At 40.3% G+C, this 24,538-nt stretch overlaps 1 protein-coding gene across 1 annotated transcript; it reads right to left on the reverse strand.

Annotated features, from left to right (window-relative positions):
• Nucleotides 1–6,928: 6,928 nt before the first annotated feature.
• LOC139410253 (sterol carrier protein 2-like) lies at nt 6,929–24,301 on the reverse strand. The gene is made up of 5 exons (XM_071155725.1): nt 23,871–24,301; nt 23,051–23,150; nt 16,619–16,748; nt 16,277–16,356; nt 6,929–7,979 (listed from the first exon to the last, which is right to left on the reverse strand). The coding sequence occupies exons 1-5, from the start codon at nt 23,912–23,914 to the stop codon at nt 7,884–7,886; spliced, it is 450 nt and encodes a 149-aa protein (XP_071011826.1). The 5' UTR covers nt 23,915–24,301; the 3' UTR covers nt 6,929–7,883.
• Nucleotides 24,302–24,538: the final 237 nt, after the last annotated feature.

A 24,538-nucleotide genomic window follows, 5' to 3' on the forward strand; every position in this document is an offset into this window, starting at 1 on the left:
CTGTAATCGCGGCCAAAGGTGCTTCAACAAAGTACTGAGTAAAGGGTCTGAATACTTATGTAAATGTGATATTTATTGGGGGGAGGGGGTTATACAATTGCACAAATTTCTAAAAGCCTGTTATTGATTTGTCATTATGGGGTATTGTGTTTAGATTGATGCGGATACAATCTATTTAATTAATTTTAGAATAAGGCTGTAAAGTAACCAAATGTGGAAACAGTCAAGGGGTCTGAATACTTTCAGAATGCATTGTATATCAAGCTATATGTGCTTCCGCACAGAAAGCAGTACCGGAGCATCAAGTCTGACACCAACAGGTTCCTGAACAGCTTCTATCCCGAAGCCAGAAGACTGATAAATAGCTAACAAAATGGCTACACAGACTATCTGCATTGACCCTTCTATTTTATGTTTGCACTATCTCTATGCACACTCACTCTGCACATTCTACACCCTCACTCACACTGACACTCCAACACAAACACACATTTCATTTGCTCTCTCACACACACACACACACACAATGAGCTACTACTCTGTTTATCATATATCTTGATGCCTTGTCATCTTACCCCTATACATATCTAACCCTACCACTCCAGTATCCCTACACATTGTAAAGATGGTACTGGAACTGACCCTGGACCCCCCCCCTTATATAGCACACTTAATTTATTGTGTTCTTTTTTCTATTTCTTGTGTGTCTGGTTGTAATTCACTTTTTAATTACATTTTTTTATAGTGTTGTTGGGAAAGAGTAAGCAAAAAGGCATTTCACTTTTTTAGTGCACGTGACAATAAAACTTGAAACTTGTTGGACTGCTTTTCACTGCAAAGCAAGCCAGGATAGACTCGATTCACTTTGAAAATCAGCGCCTGCTGAAACTGAACAGCTCTGAGAAGTTCTGAGAAGTGAAGGCGTTTGAACAGAACTCCTTTGTTTCTGCACAAGGAACACTACATAACCTAATGTACTCTGTACATGTTTATCAATCTAATGCATCATCTATAGCCTTTTTCTATTTGAAGTGGGTTTGCACATTCATTTTGTGTTTCCATGATGTTCACAGTACTTCTACTTGAGTCGGATAGTACAGTTTCCACCCCTGCCCATATGTATAGCGCCTCAGAGCGTTGATACAGGATCATTTTCACCTTTCATAATGAATAATATTCTCCTGAGACGTTTCTTGAACACGGGTCCTGTTCTCAGATCAGAAAAGACAACACGCAGCAGAACATCTCTCTTAACTTTCTATGATTCACCATCCTCTTATCACAATTCTGCTCTTTGGTTTTCTCAAGGTCATATTGTGTGTTCACTAGTATTCATAATAGGAATAGGAACCATTTCCGAGTGCTTGGGGAGACTAAAACTTATGCATGTGTTATTGTGTTGAGTTATTAGTGTGACTGGGAGAGTCCATATACCATGTTAGAGAGATTTTATGAGATACAGTGATAGCGAGGGGATTGGTACTGACCGAGGCATCTCGAGATAGACAATAATGAATGAGGACACACGGTATAATAACCCCTGGTCACATCTTTAATGGAGTGCTTACTTGCGAAGCTCTGTCAGACAGAATGTGGGGGAAAAAACTTTGTGAACTTCATAACTCATAATCAATTGCTTGCAAATCCTTCTTTCCTGGAAGGTCCTCAGTGAAATTGGATCCAGTCTTAAAAATGGCTTTTTAACCAAAACATCTCAGATTGGCTATCGCGCCTGGTTTACACCCACACTGAAGCTGAACGGGGAGAGGCTCCAAGTTCCACCGCCTGTGTGTGTGTCTGTGTGAAGACACTTTTCAGCTGTGCTGCTGTACTTCATCTTATTCCTCCATGTTAAACCAATCTCCCACACAGCTCCCAGCACAGACAGGATACAAGTACCAGCCTATTTAAAAGTACCAGCCTATTAAACTGTTTGGCAGGGAGAAACCTACATTGGCTATGGTAGTGAATGACATCACCTGGCAGGGTAAATGAGAGGGCTGGCCAATGCTTAGAAAGATTGACATCATAAAGACAAAGGCATTTTTATAAAGTTATAGGCAAAATAAGATAATATTCTGTGTGTTGTTTATGCACCTTCAATGAGTGGTGCAGCGGTCTAAGGCACTGCATCTCAGTGCTAGAGGCGTCACTACAGACCCTGGTTTGATTCCAGGCTGTATCACAACCAGTAGTGATTGGGAGTGTCATAGGGCGGAGAACAATTGGCCCATCGTCGTCCGGGTTAGGGTTTGGCCAGGGTAGGCCGTCATTGTAAATAATAATTTGTTCTTAACTGGCTTGCCTAGTTAAATAAAGGCTACATTTAAATAAAAATTATAATATTAAGATGATAATTAGGGGTAATCTGATAACCCCCTACAACAAATCTTCAAGAAGGCAATTTGGCTCAAAAATGTACCATCCATCTTTATGTTAAAAGGCGATTTCTCCTTTTTACATTCTACAAGCATATGTAACCTTTATTTAACTAGGCAAGTCAGTTAAAAACAAACTCTTGTTTACATTGACGGCCTACACCAACTAGACATAGCTAGCCTCTTATTTATTGGTACAATGTTACAGGGAGAATTTACAATAAAAAAAACACTTGAAAAGTAAAGTATGTGATTCAAGAGTGAACAAAGAGGTTGGAGTTTCAATTTGGAGCACAAAAAGGCCAGTTCATTCTTGTTAGTCTGTTTACATTTCACTCTTTCAAAGTCTCTCTATTCAAGAGCACTGAATAGGCAAACTAGATGACTGAGAAATTACACCCATGCTTATTAAAACACGTTTTATACATCTATTAAATAAACATAATATATACACAATATCCTTTCAAATCTCATGGATATGGAACATTACATAGAATGGGACTAGTGGTCACGACTACCATAAATCTGAATAATAACCTTATACCACATACTATAATTGCTATAGGAGGTCACACTCTACATACTTAACATTTCCTAATATTCACCTGTCCACACAGATTTACATTTTGGTGTGGGCATCTGTAATTACTACATTTAAAACAGTAAACAATATTAAAGTAGCATTGTTTATGCAAATACGATAATAGAAATGTTTGAGTACTTAAAAGTTGACATTTTAAATATTTAATTGTTGTCCAACACCACTTCACAACTTTTCTAAAAATGAAAGAGAAAAGTAAGCTGTTTTTCATTTCATATTTTCCTAATCACTCAAACAAAATATCAAAACAATTTCAAAAACAGGTGGGTTATAGTTAACCCTGAAAAATGAATGTTACAAAACATTTTACACACTCCCTGCCTAGAAAAACAGCCCTCTTCAGGGAGCGGTCAAAATGTACACAATTGTTACTGTACCTAAAGGGCCATGCTTTATCAATTTCACTCAGGGGGGGGTGGGGGTTTAGTATTATTATTATTTTTAGTCTAGGGCAGGGTCTTGAAATCTGTAACTGATTGTCGTATTGCTCAGGGATTGAGAATTAGTTGGTTATTATAGTATCTCGATGTGTGCCTAGTGTAGTCTCAATCAAATGATCCATAGCCTATACTACAGGCTATAGACTATATGAAGAGCATGCTGGGAGAAGCAAAAAGCAAAGTTATATTCCTAAGAAAATATTCTTCCTTCCCAAATCTTTTGTGCTGCTGAGATGGTGTATATAAAACTAGGCTACACTGCATTACACACCGCAATGGAAAAGCATTCCCAATCATGAGCCCTGGCCTGCCCTGCTCTTGCTGATGTAAACCTTTTTGTGCTGCCTAACCAATGACTGTGCTGTGTACGGAGGCACTTCAGGAGGTGAGTCAAAAGCTTCTTCAAACAATACAAAAAACATTTGTCAAAAGAATGAAATATCTGTGCGCGCGGACTAGGCCTACTGATGTCCTGTCCAGTTTGAGAGGGACAGCGTGAAAATGGGAAGGAGGACCGGAGGTAAGCTTGCTACTGCTATAATTTATTTTAATAAACAATATGTTTCATTGCCCATAACAAAGCTACTTATCAGAGTTATTGACCTCACAATAAGCCATATTCTAGTAATTTACATAACTGACATTACTATGAAGCGACAACTGCAGAGATGGACAGCGCATGGGTGCTTGGGAAGTAATGTTTTATTCTGTCACTATCAATTGACGTTTGACATTTCAACAGGCTACTACAACATACTAACTCTAAATCAGTCAGGAGCAAGCCAGAAAGTCAACACAAATGTATTTTGTAACAACAATATCATGGAATAACATACATTTGAAAATTATAGTTTCCCAAATTCAAAAAAGTTACAAGTGTATGTAGATGATATGCGGCTGCTGTGTTAAAACAACAAATGTCTTTTTCTGGAATTCAATGATGATGCTTCAGTTGTCACGGGTTCTGTTGGGCTACATTTTTACAGTTGATAGACAACTTCAGCACTGTTCCAAACTTTGACTATCCTCTTTTTTAACAATAGCCTGTAAAAAATCTAAACGTCTCCAGTGTTGCTCTGTTGTGGTATTAAAAAAGATTCTGTTGTCTACAGTCATGTGAAATTATGTAGAATTGCATGAAATGCATTCATAAAATGCTCGTTTTTCACAGACCGCAAATAAGATGATAGATTCATGCACTGCTTTTATTAAAATTGATATATTTTCACCCCTACCCTTGTCCGCAGTAGTCGACGAATCCACAACTTTCTGGCTACTTTGCCATGTAATGCTTCCAAAATGAAGAACAGTTTCTAAAATTGCATATCTAAGGCTCTGGTCTCTTAAGAGTGAGGGTAAACATTAAGCATGTTCTCCGCTCTCCACTTTATGTTTCAATTATTATTTTGGGTATAGGGGAGGGTCACGTTTTTTTTTTCAAGCGTTCATGGAGGGTAGGGTAAAAAATATATTTCCCTGAAGGGAGGTCAGATTTTCTCCAGGTATTCCTCATTATAAATAATGTAGTCCCTTAAAAGGCTAAATACTTTATAAAACATTTGACAGTCCTAAAAACAGCCATTGATTTGGTATTTATACTAAGTGAGTTTCGCAACTCTTTAGTCCAACTAAAGAGAGCTGGACCCAGAAGAGACCGGTGAGAGAAAATCAGGCCAGAGCCAGGTCAGTTCTGCAGTACGTAGTGGAATATGGGTCAAAGCTCGTTAACAGATTTTTTTTGTAATCACACTCTCTCTTATGCTCTGTTGCTCACATTTACAAAATAAAAACTAAAGTGTGGCAGTGTATAGAACCAGGAACCAGGTCAATGGGGTTTGTTAGAGAGAGCAGAACCCTCAGAGCAGTAGGGCAGGATGACCCCAATGATCAAGAACTGCCTGCCTCCAGGCTAGGTGACATCAGACGAAATTAAAGGAAACTGAACAAATGGTGTGAAAGCTCCTTCATACAATGCCTTTGTACATTTTTGAGTTTCAACCCTGACTGGCACAGGAGTCTATCTAGAAAACAAACTCTCAATAACCGGTGTTAGGCAGAAAGTAGACAGATACTTTTTAAAATTCCAATAGACATGGAATTTAGCTGATTTTCAGTGTTCCTGTACGACAAATATCTACAAACGTTTTGACTTTGGAGTCTGGCATGACAAACCTCCAGCCTGCACATCCTGAGACTAACTTCTGTCTATTTCCTGCCAACACATCGCCGCTGTTCACACAATAAACCCGAGAGGTCGCCATAAAAGGAAAAATTCCCCCAAAACCACATTCCTATGATTTACAGTGTTACATAACACTAATATTTGAGAATAATATTTCTGTGAACAAATGTTATAATAAGGTTGGTAGCAACATGGGAAAAGTGTTGTGGAAATCAGTTGCAGCTCAAATCGACCACAATTCCACAATGCAATGCTCTCTCTATGGGCTGGCTGGTTGGCTGGCTCGCTAGCTACGTAGCTAACTAGCAAACAAGGCTACACACAATAATACCAAAGTCAATATCAGCATGTGAAGTAGTTAGCTGTAAAACCGCCAATCTCACCATGTTCAACCTGCTGATCGATGTTCCTCACAGAGTGGAGACTGACATTCGCAACACCACCACGCAATGCACCCTGGACTGAAGAGTCAGACAAATAGTTATACATTAGACCCTATGTTAAATCACACATTTCTCTAGGTAGGAATATCGCAAAAATATAATCAATGGCTCTCATTTGAGAGAAGACAAGCTCCCGCGTTATGACATCAGCCAGTATTTAAATCTGACATGTATGATAGATGTTTTGGCGATCTAAAAGGCGTATCCCTATTAACTTCCAGTGTAGTGAGAGCGGCTTAATCTTAATGCTACGTCATGCCAGACAAATTTCACCCTGCTTCAACGGCATGAAAACATGAAAGGACCCAGGGAATCGATAGAACATCGCTCAGAGATGCACAAAAATAACATAACATTCAATTGGTGAATCTTTACTTTAAGACATCTGATCAATGTTTCCCCTTCCTTAACCTCTACCGCGTGCGTCCCCAACAACCGGATATTCCAGTTTTCAGGGGAAATGTAAAGAGCCTATGGATGTTTTGGACGTTAACAAGGCAACACTCCATCTTAACTCCTCCTCCACATTTACTGGATTGGTTGAACAGTGTGGAAGAGGACCTCCCCTGACAGTTTCTTTCCTTCTCGTCAAGACCAGTATGTAGTGGATCTAGTTTCAGGCGTTTATTTTACTCCTGCTACGTTAGGTTACCCCTTCCTCAACATAAATCTACCATGACCATGGAACCATAAAAGAGAAAGACTGCCTCCCTCGGCCCCTAGAAAACGGGGTCAGCGGTAGTCCAAAAAGATTCTACGGACTATGCATGGCCCCAGTTGGTTGGAATTATGCAACTTTGTAATCAGTAGCTCCCTCTATCTATCCCCCTCTAACCTGTCATGCCTATCTAGGAGTAGACCAATTCTAAAGAGGGAGAATCAAACTTATTTCAGTGTTTATTAGTAAGAGAGTTTATTTAGTAGAAATCACTTTAGCATCATCAGTGGGTCAGATGGTCAGAGTCATAACAACATGGCTGAAAGTAACACAGTAACAGAGTAGGGAAATGTATGCACTCACTACTTACTGTAAGTCACTCTGGATAAGAGTGTCTGCTAAATGACTCAAATGTAAATGTAACATTCAGTGGTCCATCCATTCAGTCCTGTTTTAGATATTATGAAGCTGATATTATGAGACAGTATCAATGTTTTTACACTTGTTCATGACACCAGGGAATATTCCACACCTGAGAGGCACTTCACTGTTTTATCCATTCATCTCTCAAAGGCTGAATAGGGAGAAATTACTGTGTAGCACAGCTCTGAGACCATACAAGACATGATTCATCCTGTCCCAATTGTCAAGAGCAATTGTATTTCCATTACCAATACACACATGAAACTTAAGAGGAAAAAGGTCAGAAATCGAAGGAGGGGCATGATTCAATTAATGACATCATACAAACATATTCTGTGAGTCATAATAAATCAGTTTGAATAAATATAAAATTACACAGTTGGAGAGAGTAGACTACACCCCTATGGTATATCTCTAGTCTAATGTGTTCTGGTCCTTAATATATTAGAAAAAGACAGGGGGTCAGAGAAAGAGAGGTAGATGTTGAAAACAGTATTTCTCTCCATCCATCATTCCATCTCTACTACCATCGTTTCCTCCTACAGTGCGCCCCCCCCCCCCCCCCACACCTCACACTACTAGCTGGATGGTGGGGGCTGCTGTTGAGCTACAGAAAATGTAGAAATTACCCCTTAGTGCAGGTCTTGGACCAGGTTTGTTGTTGTAACCCCTAGTGGTTAAGGTTAGGATTGTGATATGAAGCACTGATCCTAGACCAGCGTTAGGGCGATAACCTCTGCCTCACCCCAGGTTCTACCTCACAGCTTGGCTTTGCCTGGCTGGAGCTGCAGACTCTGGAGCTTCATGGCCATTCCCATGTTCCCTGTGATCTTCAGCTTGCCTTGGAAGAATGCCTGAGGATCAGAAGAGAGAGTCAGTCATTAGAACCAGAACAGAGAGAGAGGGAGAAACTTGCCCTGACAGTAAATCTCTAAGACAAAAATAATGGTGTTCCAAAAAAGGTCCAGTTGTCAGGACCACAAATACAAATTCCATTTAGACACCGTTGCCCTCGAGCACAGAAAAAAACTATACAGTGCATTCAGAAAGTATTCTGACCCCTTAACTTTTTCACATTTTGTAACGTTACATCCTTATTCTAAAACGGATCAAATAGTTTTTTCCCCCTCATCAATACACACACACACAATACCCCATAATGACAAAGCAAAAAAAGGTTGAGACATTTTTGCAAATGTATAAAAAAAAACTGAAATATGACATTTACATAATATGACATTTACATTTGTTGAAGCACCAGTGTGATGGCGATTGCATCGTCTGTGGACCGGTTGGGGCGGTATGCAAACTGAAGTGGGTCTAGGGTGGCGGGTAAGGTCGGGGTGATATGATCTTTGACTAGCCTCTCAAAGCACTTCATGATGACAGAAGTGAGTGCTACGGGGCAGTAGTAATTTAGTTCAGTTATCTTTGCCTTCTTGGGTACAGGAACAATGGTAGCCATCTTGAAGCATGTGGGGACGACAGACTGGGATAGGGAGCGATTGAATGTGTGCGTAAACACACCAGCCAGCTGGTCTGCGCATACTCTTAGGACACGGCTAGGGAGGCCGTCTGGGCCAGCAGCCTTTTGAGGGTTAACACGTTTAAATGTCTTACGTCGGCCACGGAGAAGGAGAGGCCACAGTCCTTGTTAGCGGACTGCGACGGTGGCACTATATGATCCTCAAAGCGGACAAAGAAGGTGTGTAGTTTGTCTGGAAGCGTGACGTCGGTGTCCGTGACGTGGCTGGTTATCTTTTTGCAGTCTGTGATTTCCTGGAGACCCTGCGAAATGTATCAGAAATACAGCGCAGACATTGTTAATGTTGCAAATGACTATTGTAGCTGGAAACGGCAGATTTTTACAGAGGCGCATTTTACAGAGGCCCATTATCGGCAACCATCACTCCTGTGTTCCAATGGCACGTTGTGTTAGCTAATCCAAGTTTATCATTTTAAAAGGCTAATTGATCATTAGAAAACCCTTTTGCAATTATGTTAACACAGCTGAAAACGGTTGTTCTGATATAAGAAGCAATAAAACTAGCCTTCTTTAGAGTAGTTGAGTATCTGGAGCATCAACATTTGTGGGTTCGATTACAGGCTCAAAATGGCCAGAAACAAAGGACTTTCTTCTGGAACTCGTCAGTCTATTCTTGTTCTGAGAAACTGAAGATCTTGTAAATCGATCTCGTAAATACACCCTTCACAGAACAGCGCCAACTGGCTCTAACCAGAATAGAAACAGGAGTGGGAGGACCCGGTGCTCAACTAGTCAAAAGAAGGGCAGTTTTATTGCTTCTTTAATCAGAACTACAGTTTTCAGCTATGTCGGCCTTCCGCATCGGCCCACATCGGCCTTCCGCATCGGCCTTCCGCATCGGCCTTCCGCATCTGCGGTGGAAGGTGACCGAGCTACAGCGGTGTTTGTCAGATCATGAGACATCCTGAAAATCGGTCTTCTCACGGAAATGTCTGTAGAGTCCGAACGGTTTGGCTTACAAACTAATATGAACACAATGGAAAGATGACTCACAAACCCGATGGTGTTCACCCACAAGTGGCACAGGACTCGTCTGATGGTAACCCATACAAATTAATGGAAATACGGAGGTAGTTTTGTGGCAACAAAAATAAGCGGTTAAATGTGTCCAAAAAAACAAGGATATTTCCTGAGCTTTCTTATATCTCCTACAGATAGGACAGACACTTCAAAACATGATTTATTTTAATACTGTCGTTTTTTGCTATTTATGAATGTGGTATTCAATGCATTTCTATGTGAACTTAAATACATAAAAAATAAATATATATACAGTACCAGTCAACATTTTAGACACACTTACTCATTCAAGGGTTTTCCTTTATTTGCACTATTTTCTACATTGTAGAATAATAGTGAGGACATATAACTATCAAATAACATATGGAATCAAGTAGTAACCAAAACAAAAGAGTTAAACAAATCAAAATATATTTTATATTTGAGTGTCCTCAAAGTAGCCAACCTTTGCCTTGATGACAGCCTTTGCATTCTCTCAACCAGCTTCATGAGGTAGTTACCTGGAATGCTTTTCCAACAGTCTTGAAGGAGTACCCAGATATGCTGAGCACTTGTTGGCTGCTTTTCCTTCACTCTGCGGTCCAACTCATCCCAAACCATCTCAATTGGATTGAGGTGATTGTGGGGGCCAGGTCATCTGATGCAGCACCATCACCCTCCTTCTTGGTCAAATAGCCCTTACACAGGCTGGAGGTGTGTTTTGGTTCATTGTCCTGCTGAAAAACAAATGATAGTCTCAAATTTTGACTCATCAGACCAAAGGACATATTTTCATCGGTCTAATGTCCATTGCTTGTGTTTCTTGGCCCGAGCATGTCTCTTCTTCTTATTGGTGTCCTTTAACAGTGGTTTCTTTGCAGCAATTCGACCATGAAGGCCTGATTCACGCAGTCTCTGAAAAGTTGATGTTGAGACGTGTCTGTTACTTGAACTGTGCAGCCCAAATAAATGCTTCACAATCTAAGGTAAAGTAATGAACAATTCCTCTGCAGTAGAGGTAACTCTGGGTCTTCCTTTCCTGTGGTGGTCCTCATGAGAGCCAGTTTCATCATAGTGCTTGATGTTTTTTGCGACTGCACTTGAAGAAACTTTCAAAAGTTATTGAAATTTTCCAGATTGACTGACCTTCATGTCTTAAAGTAATGAGGGACTGTCGTTTCTCTTTACTTATTTGAGCTGTTCTTGCCATAATATGGACTTGGTCAATTACCAAATAGGGCTATCTTCTATATACACCACCTCTACCTCAACACAACTGACTGGCTTAAACACATTAAGAAGGAAAGAAATTCCACAAATTAACAAGGCACACCTATTAATTGAAATGCATTCCAGGTGACTTACCGCATGAAGCTGGTTGAGAGAAGGCCAAGAGAGTGCAACGCTGTAGTCAAGGCAAAGAGTGGCTATATTGAAGAATCTCAATTATAAAATATATTTTGGTTTGTTTAACACTTTTGGTTACTACAAGATACCTATTGCATTATTTCATAGTTTGTCTTTACTATTATTCTACAACGTAGAAAATGGTAAAAAATAAAGAAAAACTCTGGAATGAGTAGGTGTGTCCAAACATTGACTGGTACTGTGAATGTTATACCTAAAGGGGTCCTAATATTCTAAATCAATTAGCCAAATGATCCAGGGTATGAACATTTACATTTACAATTTCATATGTTAGCTCAGTAGAGATCCCCCGACCTACACAGAAAAAATATATACAGTTGAAGTCGGAAGTTTACATACACCTTAGCCAAATACATTTTAACTCAGTTTTCACAATTCCTGATATTTAATCCTGGTAAAAATTCCCTGCCTTAGGTCAGTTAGGATCACCACTTTATTTTAAGAATGTGAAATGTCAGAATAATAGTACAGAGAATTATTTCAGCTTTTATTTCTTTCATTACATTCTCAGTGGGTCAGAAGTTAAAATACACTCAATTTGTATTTGGTTGCATTGCCTTTAAATTGTTTAACTTGGGTCAAACATTTCAGGTAGGCTTCCACAAGCTTCCCACAATAAGTTGGGTGAATTTTGGCCCATTCCTCCTGACAGAGCGGTTGTAACTGAGTCAGGTTTATAGGCCTCCTTGCTCGCAGACGCTTTTTCAGTTCTGCCCACACATTTTCTATGTGTTTGAGGTCAGGGCTTTGTGATGGCCACTCCAATACCTTGACTTTGCAAGTATGCTTGGGGTCATTGTCCATTTGGAAGACCCATTTGCGACCAAGCTTTAACTTCCTGACTGATGTCTTGAGATGTTGCTTCAATATATCCACATAATTTTCCCTCATCATGATGCCATCTATTTTGTGAAGTGCATCAGTCCCTCCTGCAGCAAAGCACCCAAACAACATGATGCTGCCACCCCCATGCTTCACGGTTGGGATGGTGTTCTTTGACTTGCAAGCCATCCCCTTTTTCCTCCAAACATAATGATAGTCATTACGGCCAAACAGTTCTATTTTTGTTTCATCAGACCAGAGGACATTTCTCAAACAACTACGATCTTTGTCTCCATGTGCAGTTGCAAACCAGTCTGGCTTTTTTATGGCAGTTTTGGAGCAGTGGTTTCTTCCTTGCCGAGCGGCCTTTCAGGTTATGTCGATATAGGACTCGTTTTACTGTGGATATAGATACCTTTGCACATGTTTCCTCCAGCATCTTCACAAGGTACTTTGCTGTTGTTCTGGGATTGATTTGCACTTTTTGCACCAAAGTACCTTCACCTCTAGTAGACAGAACGCGTCTCCTTCCTGAGCGGTATGACGGCTGCATGGTCCCATGGTGTTTATACTTGCGTACGATTGTTTGTACAGATGAACGTGGTACCTTCAGGCATTTGGAAATTGCTCCCAAGGATGAACCAGACTTGCGCAGGTCTACAATTATCTTTCTGAGGTCTTGGCTGATTTCTTTTGATTTTCCCATGATGTCAAGCAAAGAGGCACTGAGTTTTAAGGTAGGCCTTGAAATACATCCACAGGTACATCTCCAATTGACTCAAATGATGTCAATTAGCCTATCAGAAGCTTCTAAAGCCATTTAGAAACCAATTTTCCAAGCGGTTTAAAGGCACAGTCAACTTAGTGTATGTAAACTTCTGACCCACTGAAATTGTGACACAGTGAGTTAAGTGAAATAATCTGTCTGTAAACAATTGATTGAAAAATGACTTGTGTCATGCACAAAGTAGATGTCCTAACCGACTTGCCAAAACCATAGTTTTTTAACAAGAAATTTGTGGAGTGGTTGAAAAACAGGTTTTAATGACTCCAACCTAAGTGTATGTAAACTCCCGACTTCAACTGTATCTTGCACACACAATTCATCTCTCCAAACTATTCTTTGTCAAAGTGCAGCCCCTTCGTCAAAGTGCAGCCCCTCCATTTTGTGGAAAGTAAATCCCCCTGCAGTCAACAAAGCAGGGAAATATTATTCTTGAGCTGGCTGGAAAACAACACGAATGGAAATGATTCCTGATTCTGTGTTTCACTCCAGTAGTGTGTGCTCCTGCCTGGTTTAAAGAGTTAAAGTGGAAAGATTCATGTCAGAGTGGAAAGTGGGACAGCAGGAGGAGGAGTAGGAAGAGGAGGCTCTACAGACCAGATGGGCTTAAAGGAGGGCTGGGGACTGACTGTGTCATGTGTGGCAGTCAACAGTGGCACAGTGACTCTGTCCCCCACATTCCGCTTGTAGGATGGAAATCATGACTGAGTCTTTAAATTTGTATGAAAAGAAACTAAAGCGAGTACAGAACTCAACGGACACATGGTAACAGAAGCCTTGAAGGTGTCCTTAGTTCCAAAGACACATATCTTCTGTTATAAAAGAGGCTTTGTATAAACCGAGCATAGAAGAAGAAAGACTCATGGTCAAAACAACCTTCTGGAAAATAATAATAGAGAATAGTACTTCTAGTTATAAGGTCAACAAGTATGACATCATTGTACAATGAAGGTCACTATGAACTGACCATACATAGAGCGCAAGGCAACACAAAATAAGAGCTGAGTTTGCAAATTCCACTCAATAACACATACCTACACGCCGAGCAAATTAAAAGTAAAATAACACGGACATTAACCAGACGTTGACCGCAGTCTTACTCATATTGAACCCATTATTTTTTATTACAGAACATTTACCGAAACAATAAGGGTAATAGGCTCTTTTAAGTTGAGCACTTGTCAGGAGGCTAATGCCCTGTCTGTTCCTCTGGGAACCCAGTAGAACAGAGGGTGTTATTTTGTGTCTGTATGCGATGACTCAACACTATTCATGTCAGCTACTACAGCGACTGATATTACTGCAACATTTAAAGAGTTGCAGTTAGTTTCAGAGTGGACTGCAAGGAATAAGTTAGTCCTAAATATTTCTAAAACTAAAAGCATTGTATTTGGGACAAAACATTCACTAAACCATAAACCTCAACTAAATCTTGTAATAAATAATGTGGAAATGGAGCATGTTGAGATGACTAAACTGCTTAGAGTTACCCTGGATTGTAAACTGTCATGGTCAAGACATATTAATTTAACAGTAGCTAAGAATGTGGAGAAGTGTGTCCATAATAAAGCGATGCTCAGCCTTCTTAACAACACTATCAACAAGGCAGGTCCTACAGGCTCTAGTTTCTACCTTCTTAACAGCACTATCAACAAGGCAGGTCCTACAGGCTCTAGTTTCTACCTTCTTAACAACACTATCAACAAGGCAGGTCCTTCAGGCTCTAGTTTCTACCTTCTTAACAACACTATCAACAAGGCAGGTCCTACAGGCTCTAGTTTCTACCTTCTTAACAACACTATCAACAAGGCAGGTCCTACAGGCTCTAGTTTCTACCTTCTTACCAACACTATCAACAAGGCAGGTCCTACAGGCTCTAGTTTCTACCTTCTTAACAACACTATCAACAAGGCAGGTCCTACAGGCTCTAGTTTCTACCTTCTTAACAACACTATCAACAAGGCAGGTCCTCCTACAGGCCCTAGTTTCTACCTTCTTAACAACACTATCAACAAGGCAGGTCCTCCTATAGGCCCTAGTTTCTACCTTCTTAACAACACTATCAACAAGGCAGGTCCTACAGGCCACAGTTTTGTCGCACCTGGACTACTGGTCAGTCATGTGGTCAGGTGCCACAAAAAGGGACTTGCAATTGGCTCAGAACATGGCAGCGTGGCTGGCCCTTGGATGTACACAGAGAGCTAATAATAATATGCATGTCAATCTCTCCTGCCTGAAAGTGGAGGAGAGATTGACTTCATCACTGCTTGTATTTATGAGAGGTATTGACATGTTGAACGTACCGAGCTGTCTGTTTAAACTACTGGCGCACAGCTCGGACACCCCACAAGAGGTCTCTTCACAGTCCCCAACTCGATGACAGACTATGGGAGTTCTATGCACAGTACTATATAGAGCCATGACTACATGGAACTCTATTCCACATCAAGTAATCGATGCAATCAGTAAAATTTGATTTTTTTAAAAACAGATTAAAAAAAATACACCTTATGGAACAGCAGGGACTGTGAAGCAACACAAACATAGTCACAGACATATGCATACACACACGATAACATACACACACATGGATTTTGTACTGTAGATATGTGGTAGTGGTGGAGTAGGGGCCTGAGGGCACACAGGGTGTTGTGAAATCTGTGAATGTAATGATTTAAAAAATTGTATAAACTGCCTTACTTTTGCTGGACCCCAGGAAGAGTAGCTGCTGCCTTGGCAGGAACTAATGGGGATCCATATTAAATACAAATACCTTTGCGTTTCCCCCCCAGGTCCCTTTAATGGATGGACAAACAGGTGTGCATGGGGGCCAAGGAAGAAGGAAGCCACTTCTAAAGGAGCCATGAAGACTTAACCTGTTCCCAGATCTGTTTCTGCTGTCCGGCCAAGTCCTATATATGGTGGTTGTCATGACAAACAGCACAAACGGGTCTGGGACCAGGATAATAAAGATCTGCTGGGCCCCATAGCAAGAGTCTAGACTGTGTCGATGAAGTCAGTCAATCAGTGAAGCTTGTTACCTAGCATACCTTATTTCACAATTAACCATTGACTGACCTATGGTGGACTCAGAGTACACGAGAGAAGAAAAGCAACATTTCAGCACAATCATCCTAAATTGTCATAAGAAATGACATGGTGTTTTTGGTCTAACAGTAACCTGACATTATCTATGCTATTATAGTCGGTTTGCTGTGTAGAAAACTAATTAATCATGAAGTGATCTTAAGAGACACCACACCATTCTGAGAAGTGGCAGAACGTCCCTCCGCTGCTCACCAGCAGCACTACACCCTTATTTATAATGGTTGAATGACTTCGGGAGTTTCCCGTTACCACAGCTCTACAAACTAAATGGTGCATTCAGTTGACAACCATTTTTTTATTTTTTTACACCATCGCAGCAGAGCAAAAGTTTCGGGGCTGACCCAAAATCATTTGGGCTAAAGCCCCAAAAGTCAGGTCCTGGTGACGTTCATGTGCAAGGTTATAACCATGAGACTGACTGAAATACAGAGTATTAACTCCCTCAAATCAAGGCCAATACTTACTGTCTGTGGGTTCATTTTCCCCGTCATCAAGGCCAGCAGGTCTGCATCTGACATGGAAATGGTGCAGTCTGCTTTCTTTGCTAGAAAGGGGTCGAAGGAGAGGAAGGGTAGATGAAGGATGAGAGAATTACAGCGAGAGAGAAAAAAATACTTGTTTATTGATCATAAAATACTGTAAATTGAAAACCACAAAAATCATGATACAACCTGTGAAAATACAACTAGATATTTCCCCTCCACACGTTTCTTTGTGAATTCAGCTAATTTACATTCTCACTCTCAATGTGGACCAAACCGCTAATTCTGACCTGTCGTTGTGGATGCGGCCCTTGCTGTTCTTACCTGTGTCATTGTGAACGCAACCCGTGCCATTCTTCACGTCCACTATCCAGGTCGCTTCCTGACCATCCGGACCATCCTTCACCTTAAAGGAAAACACCCCTCCAATCTTCTTCACAAATGACTCCCCATCCTACAGAGAAATACAAGGTAGTCATAACAATTAGGATAATAAGTACTGTGTTCATCAATAACAAAAGCTGTTTATATCGTCATGTCCAAAGACGAAGGACACACAAAAAAAATCTTATTCACCTAAACAAAACATTTCACATCCAGTTAAACAATCTTTTTTAGCCATGTGCTTTATAAAATCAATAAAATAACAAATAATTCACTGAAAACACAGACACTGAAAACACAGACACTGAAAACACAGACATGCTACTCTTACATTAACGATCAATTAGGCTACTGGACAACTATTTTCTGAACATGTTTAACAAGGATTTTTTTTTTCCTGTAATATTGTATTATTCTGTGGATAATCAGATACATAGCAGTGGAATAACATAATGCCAAAACACAGAGAGAGATTCTAATGGGAACCAGAGAGCACCGCACCACTGTTGCCAGACAGACTTACACAAGGATGGAAAATCTAAAAGTAGGACAACAGAGGAAAACCTCCTTGAGTGGAGATGATGTCACACATCCAGAGTCAAAAGAGTTGCAGACTAGTTTAGTTACATTTAATCCTGTCTATATACAGTACTAGTCAAAAGTTGACACACCTACTCATTCCAGGGTTTTTCTTTATTTTTACTATTTTCTACATTGTAGAATAATAGTAAAGACATCAAAACTATGAAATAACACATATGGAATCATGTAGTAACACAAAAAAAGTGTATTTTTTATATTTTTCAAAGTAGCCACCATTTCCTTGATGACAGCTTTGCCCTCTCTTGGCATTCTCTCAACCAGCACATGGAATGCATTTCAATTAACAGGTGTGCCTTGTTAGAAGTTAATTTGTGGAATTTCTTTCCTTCTTACTGTATTTCAGTCAATCAGTAGTGTTGTGACATGGTAGGGGTGGTACACAGAAGATAGCCCTATTTGGTAAAAGACCAAGTCCATATTATGACAAGAACAGCTCAAATAAGCAAACAAAAACAACAATCCATCATTACTTTAAGACATGAAGGTCAGTCAATACAGAACATTTCAAGAACTTTAAAAGTTTCTTCAAGTGCATTTGCAAAAACCAGCAAGCACTATGATGAAACTGGCTCTCATGAGGACCGCCACAGGAAAGGAAGACCCAAAGTTACCTCTGCTGCAGAGGAATTGTTCATTAGAGTTACCAGCCTCAGAAATCGCAAGCCAAATAAATGCTTCAGAGTTCAATTAACAGACACATCTCAACATCAACTGTTCAGAGGAGACTGCGTGAATCAGGCCTTCACGGTTGAATTGCTGCAAATAAACCACTGTTAAAGGACACCAATAGGAAGAAGAGACTGGTTTGGGCCAAGAAACACGAGCAATGGACATTAGACCGGTGAAAATCAGTCCTTTGGTCTGATGAGTCGAAATGTGAGATTTTTGGATACAACACGTGTCTTTGTGAGACGCAGAGTAGGTGAACGGATGATGTCTGCATGTATGGTTCCCACCGTGAAGCATGAAGGAGGAGGTGTGATGGTTCTGGTGTCTGTGATTTATTTACAATTCAAGGCAATCTTAACCAGCATGGCTACCACAGCATTCTGCAGCGATACGCCATCCCATCTGGTTTGCAATTAGTGGGACAATTAGTGGGACAACGACCCAAAACACACATCCAGGCTGTGTAAAGGCTATTTGACCAACGAGGGTGATGGATCAGATGACTTGGCCTCCACAATCACCTGACCCAATTGAGATGGTTTGGGATGAGTTGGACCGCAGAGTGAAGGAAAAGCAGCCAACAAGTGCTCAGCATATGTGGGTACTCCTTCAAGACTGTTGGAAAAGCATTCCAGATGACTACCTCATGAAGCTGGTTGAGAGAATGCAAAGCTGTTATCAAGGCAAAGGGGTGGCTACTTTGAAGAATCTCAAATATAAAATATATTTGGATTTGTTTAACACTTTTTTTGGTTACTACTTGATTCCATGTGTATAAGTAGGTGTGTCCAAACCTTTGACTGGTACTCTATGTGTAATAGACATCTAGTCGTGTATTTTGGACCTAACAGACTGCTGTTCACTGCTGGCTAGGCTGAGTTAAGGCGAGAGAGAGAAAGAGAGAGAGAAAAGAGAGAAAGAGAAAAAGAGAAAAGTGAAAGAGTGACAGAGGGAGAGAGAGTTCTGTCATCATCCAGCTTGTGATGTTTATAGTAGTGAGGTCAGAAGCAGAGCAGCTGCAAATGAACACACAACTTTAGAGTGCATAACCATTTATCTGATTGATTCAAACAGCATAACAACTTATATCATGAGCTAGATTTCCATCCAATTGGTGACAGATTGAGAGTATTCTAAAATCCGCAAAAAAAAACTATATGTGCATTTTCCCACCAGAGATTTGTTTCCATCAAATTGACTTGTTGCAGATGAGACTGTGCTTGATGATGTAGTGCACATAAAAAATACCTTTTGTGAGAAAATTCCCATGTACTGAATAAAAAAATACTAGTTAAAATGGGTTTCCATCACATTTTCAACTCTGTTGCGTTTTATAGCAAGTGTGCCCACTCCGGTATCCGCACATGCGCTCTAGCCAAGAGCACTGTTGGCTAGAGCGCAAGTATAACATCCATGATGAGATTATTATGGACAAAAGAGCAATATTATTTTGTCATATGGCAGCCAAGCATCGAAGATCATGTCACCAGAATAAGACCCTCGATATTTATTGGAAAGGAGCATCAAGCTCATTGCCTTGCACTTTCACCACCCTGTGAAGTTCATCATAACTTATTTCATATGTAGCCTAATAAACTGCATGCTTTCCCGATGAGTGGTAGTGGGAAGACCACACAACATGTCATCACGTGACTTCAAGTTTAGTTCGGTAGGGTTTTATATCAATATTTGCACATAAACGCATTTCTCGCATAATTAATTGCACTGACAGAAAAATATCCCACCGTGTCTAGCATATTGTGTTTTGTCAACATCAGGCCTGTCATGACATTTTTTTTATCCGACATGGATGAAAACCTGGTTATTGTATGACGAGGGAAAACGCCTGTTTCCGGGAATGAATCCAAGTGTGCTACAGTCAAAGTCGAAAGAGTCTATAGGAACGGAAATGGTTAATCTTCTTCATGTAGGATCAATAGGTCATTTTCAATGTAACGTCACAATAAGGTGTAGCGTGTTCGATTTGCCCGCTTGTGAGCAAGGAGACCCACAGCTCTGCTTAAACCATTGACAACTGAGTGCCGTTTTCAAGGAACTTAAATACATTTGAACTATTTGGTTGTAATATCATCACCTCTTAAAGAGCATGGCCAGACCTACACATTTCTGATTCTTCTATGCAAATCAATGGCGCACATTTAGATCATCAGTTATACAGCAAGTAACTGCATGTCTTTCATGATCAGATATGTGAGGGTAGCCTTATGATATCTCTCAATATTGGCCACCATTAATTGTATATATAATTTTTTTTTACACTTTATTTAAACATTGAGTCACCATTGAGACCAGGGTCTCTTTCTGCTGCAATCTGGTAAATTGTGTCACCATAATGAAGAACTGGCAGGAATGCTGGCTGTACAATCTGCTTCCTGCTATTTAAGGAGTCAAGATCCATTTCTAAAAAAGAAGCACCCTTTAAATCTTATCTTGTTAAATAGCTCATCCATATGTTTTTAAACATTATCTTTGTCAATCCAAATGCCCAGATATTTTTAGGTGGGAACCTGATCAATGGGAGAACCATCCAATGAATAAATATGTAGTCCATCTGAAACAATTAGCAATAGAAAATAAAAAAGTGAACTACACCTGACAACTATGAGTGGTTTAGGTTAATTTCTCATCTTTTGTGGGCTCTGCCTGTTTTACAGCAGAAGGGAGCATTTGCCGTGGTACTGTTAGCTGATAATCTTTTCCTTTGCAATCTTCTGTAATCTCTGATGAAGCAAGCTAAATGATGTTTGCTTAACTAGCTACAGTGCCTTGCGAAAGTATTCGGCCCCCTTGAACTTTGTGACCTTTTGCCACATTTCAGGCTTCAAACATAAAGATATAAAACTATTTTTTTGTGAAGAATCAACAACAAGTGGGACACAATCATGAAGTGGAACGACATTTATTGGATATTTCAAACTTTTTTAACAAATCAAAAACTGAAAAATTGGGCGTGCAAAATTATTCAGCCCCTTTACTTTCAGTGCAGCAAACTCTCTCCAGAAGTTCAGTGAGGATCTCTGAATGATCCAATGTTGACCTAAATGACTAATGATGATAAATACAATCCACCTGTGTGTAATCAAGTCTCCGTATAAATGCACCTGCACTGTGATAGTCTCAGAGGTCCGTTAAAAGCGCAGAGAGCATCATGAAGAACAAGGAACACACCAGGCAGGTCCGAGATACTGTTGTGAAGAAGTTTAAAGCCGGATTTGGATACAAAAAGATTTCCCAAGTTTTAAACATCCCAAGGAGCACTGTGCAAGCGATAATATTGAAATGGAAGGAGTATCAGACCACTGCAAATCTACCAAGACCTGGCCGTCCCTCTAAACTTTCAGAAGACTGATCAGAGATGCAGCCAAGAGGCCCATGATCACTCTGGATGAACTGCAGAGATCTACAGCTGAGGTGGGAGACTCTGTCCATAGGACAACAATCAGTCGTATATTGCACAAATCTGGCCTTTATGGAAGAGTGGCAAGAAGAAAGCCATTTCTTAAAGATATCCATAAAAAGTGTTGTTTAAAGTTTGCCACAAGCCACCTGGGAGACACACCAAACATGTGGAAGAAGGTGCTCTGGTCAGATGAAACCAAAATTGAACTTTTTGGCAACAATGCAAAACGTTATGTTTGGCGTAAAAGCAACACAGCTGAACACACCATCCCCACTGTCAAACATGGTGGTGGCAGCATCATGGTTTGGGCCTGCTTTTCTTCAGCAGGGACAGGGAAGATGGTTAAAATTGATGGGAAGATGGATGGAGCCAAATACAGGACCATTCTGGAAGAAAACCTGATGGAGTCTGCAAAAGACCTGAGACTGGGACGGAGATTTGTCTTCCAACAAGACAATGATCCAAAACATAAAGCAAAATCTACAATGGAATGGTTCAAAAATAAACATATCCAGGTGTTAGAATGGCCAAGTCAAAGTCCAGACCTGAATCCAATCGAGAATCTGTGGAAAGAACTGAAAACTGCTGTTCACAAATGCTCTCCATCCAACCTCACTGAGCTCGAGCTGTTTTGCAAGGAGGAATGGGAAAAAATTTCACTCTCTCGATGTGCAAAACTGATAGAGACATACCCCAAGCGACTTACAGCTGTAATCGCAGCAAAAGGTGGCACTACAAAGTATTAACTTAAGGGGGCTGAATAATTTTGCACGCCCAATTTCAGTTTTTGATTTGTTAAAAAAGTTTGAAATATCCAATAAATGTCGTTCCACTTCATGATTGTGTCCCACTTGTTGTTGATTCTTCACAAAAAAATACAGTTTTATATCTTTGTTTGAAACCTGAAATGTGGCAAAAGGTCGCAAAGTTCAAGGGGGCCGAATACTTTCGCAAGGCACTGTACATGTCAAATGGATAGGTACCTTCACATATGTGAAATGACATGATTATTGATGTTTACTAATCATGAAAAGCATGCATATTGAACAAAAACAAACTCAACATCCAACAATTTCAAATACTTTACTAAGTTACGGTTCATAGAAGGAATTAATTCAATTGAAATAAATTCATTTGGCCCTAATCTTTGGATTTCACATGACTGGGATGGGGCACAGCCATGGGTGGGCCTGGGAAAGCATAGGCCAACCCACTTGGGACCAGGTTTACTCACTGGGGAGCCAGGCAGAATTATTATTTTTTATAGACAGAAATACTCCTCAGCACTGCTTCTTCTCAGACGATCCCACAGGTGAATTAGACGGATGTGGAGGTCCTGGGCTAGAGCGGTTACACGTGGTCTGCGGTTGTGAGGCAGGTTGAATGTACTGCCAAATTCTTTAAAATTACATATAGCTGGGGGTCTACTTGGCCGCCAGCAGCCAAATCGAACGTATTGTAATGTTTTATTGAAAACAACCTAAAAAATGAACCCTCATTCTATGGCTGTACTGTGGAGGAAATGGTCAGAGGTCACAATATTTTTGTGACCTTTTCTGTGAAAAGGATCAAAAAAAGAGGTCTAAGCATTTTCATGTGAAAACGGGATGTGGGTTTGTAGTGTAAACTGCAATACATGACACCTGAAACAGATAGCACACAGTAATGAATGAATTTACCTCCTCCAGCTTCTTGTTGATCTCCTGGAAGACTGCATGGGCCTTGAAGCCCTCCAGGGTACGCTCTGCATTGGTGTTAACTGACTGGATCCTCTGAGAGCTGAGACACACACAGAGAAACCACAAACAATTGACAGCATAACAGGAGGCATGCCATACATAGCCTGTGAGGCACAACTATAACAAAACCATTAGGATTATTCAGCAGGAGAAAAGAGAACTAGCATGGTAGTCTTAAACACGACGCTAGGCAACAGACTAATAGGATGGGGCTATATTACACAGGCGTACTAAGAGTCCTCATAAGGCTCTTGCCTCGGTCACAATATGATGGATGGCGTTGTCTTTCAACTAGTCTAATTAATCAGTGAGCGCAGTTAAAATGCAAAGAGCAGAAAACATGTCTGATTTAAATTGTAGAAAGGGGTTGGCTCTGATTTGATTACATAATTAGACTTATCTAAAGCTTTAGACATCTAAATGCAATTTGATGAACGTAATGCCAGTGCGTTAAAATTAATAACCTGCAAGCAAATGGATAAATTAAGATGTATTACATTCCTATTGAATCCACGTCAGGTTGGCAAGTTTTTATTTATTTTTTATCTCGGGTGGTGTCATTGTAAGTATTGCACAAGTCAGGTGTTAGCACAGCAGTAAATTAGCTGCTAACAGTAATGTCATTGTTTTGAATAAGCTAGCTATCAAGCTAACTTTACACCTTGCATTTCACAAGGCTGACCCGAACCAGATGAATAATTCGAGGTAACGAGTGGCAATTAAAGGGCTGTGATAATTTTACTAACCCCAAGTATCTCACCTTACAACCTGCGATTCGCGCATTTTGTTATGTGAAACAACCATTGTTCAGAGGCCGACACAGCTGGTGTGCAAGTCTGCCTGCTGTTGTAAACATAGAGATAGATAGAGGACTCCTTTTTGTATCTGATCTTCTAGCGTCTGTGAAATCATTGCCTCAATGGCGCTGGCAATCTCCATTTTAAAGTAGTATATTTTCTTCTTCACGATTAGCTGATCCCTCCTGATGACCCCACCAAGAGGGAATGAAGTTGAAAGTCTCACCCGGTTAACTACATTAAAATGGTGGAAGCCCTCAATGGCGCTGCCCGTACTCAAACGTCTTTTGGCCACTAGAGGCCTCTACAATTCTCTATGGTTGTGAAACCACTTTATAGCTAGCTACCCGAAATTCCTTTTTTTATGCTACTCCGCAAGACCCTACATGACGATAGCAGAACGGGTGATGATTTGATCTTTAGTGCAGCACTCTACAGTTCTTGGAGGCGAAGATTTTTTTTATCCACAATTTCAAAAGTTGGGCTATTCAAATCACACATGTTCAATATTATTCTGGCGTAAACCCCTCATTTAACCAATGATAAGCCTTGCTATGTTTAAGATAGATGCATTATTTATTTCACTGTTGTGATGTGTCTGAACAACGAATGTATATTGTATCTGAATGTG

Source organism: Oncorhynchus clarkii, chromosome 5 (assembly GCF_045791955.1).
Source record: "Oncorhynchus clarkii lewisi isolate Uvic-CL-2024 chromosome 5, UVic_Ocla_1.0, whole genome shotgun sequence".
Lineage (NCBI taxonomy): Eukaryota > Metazoa > Chordata > Actinopteri > Salmoniformes > Salmonidae > Oncorhynchus > Oncorhynchus clarkii.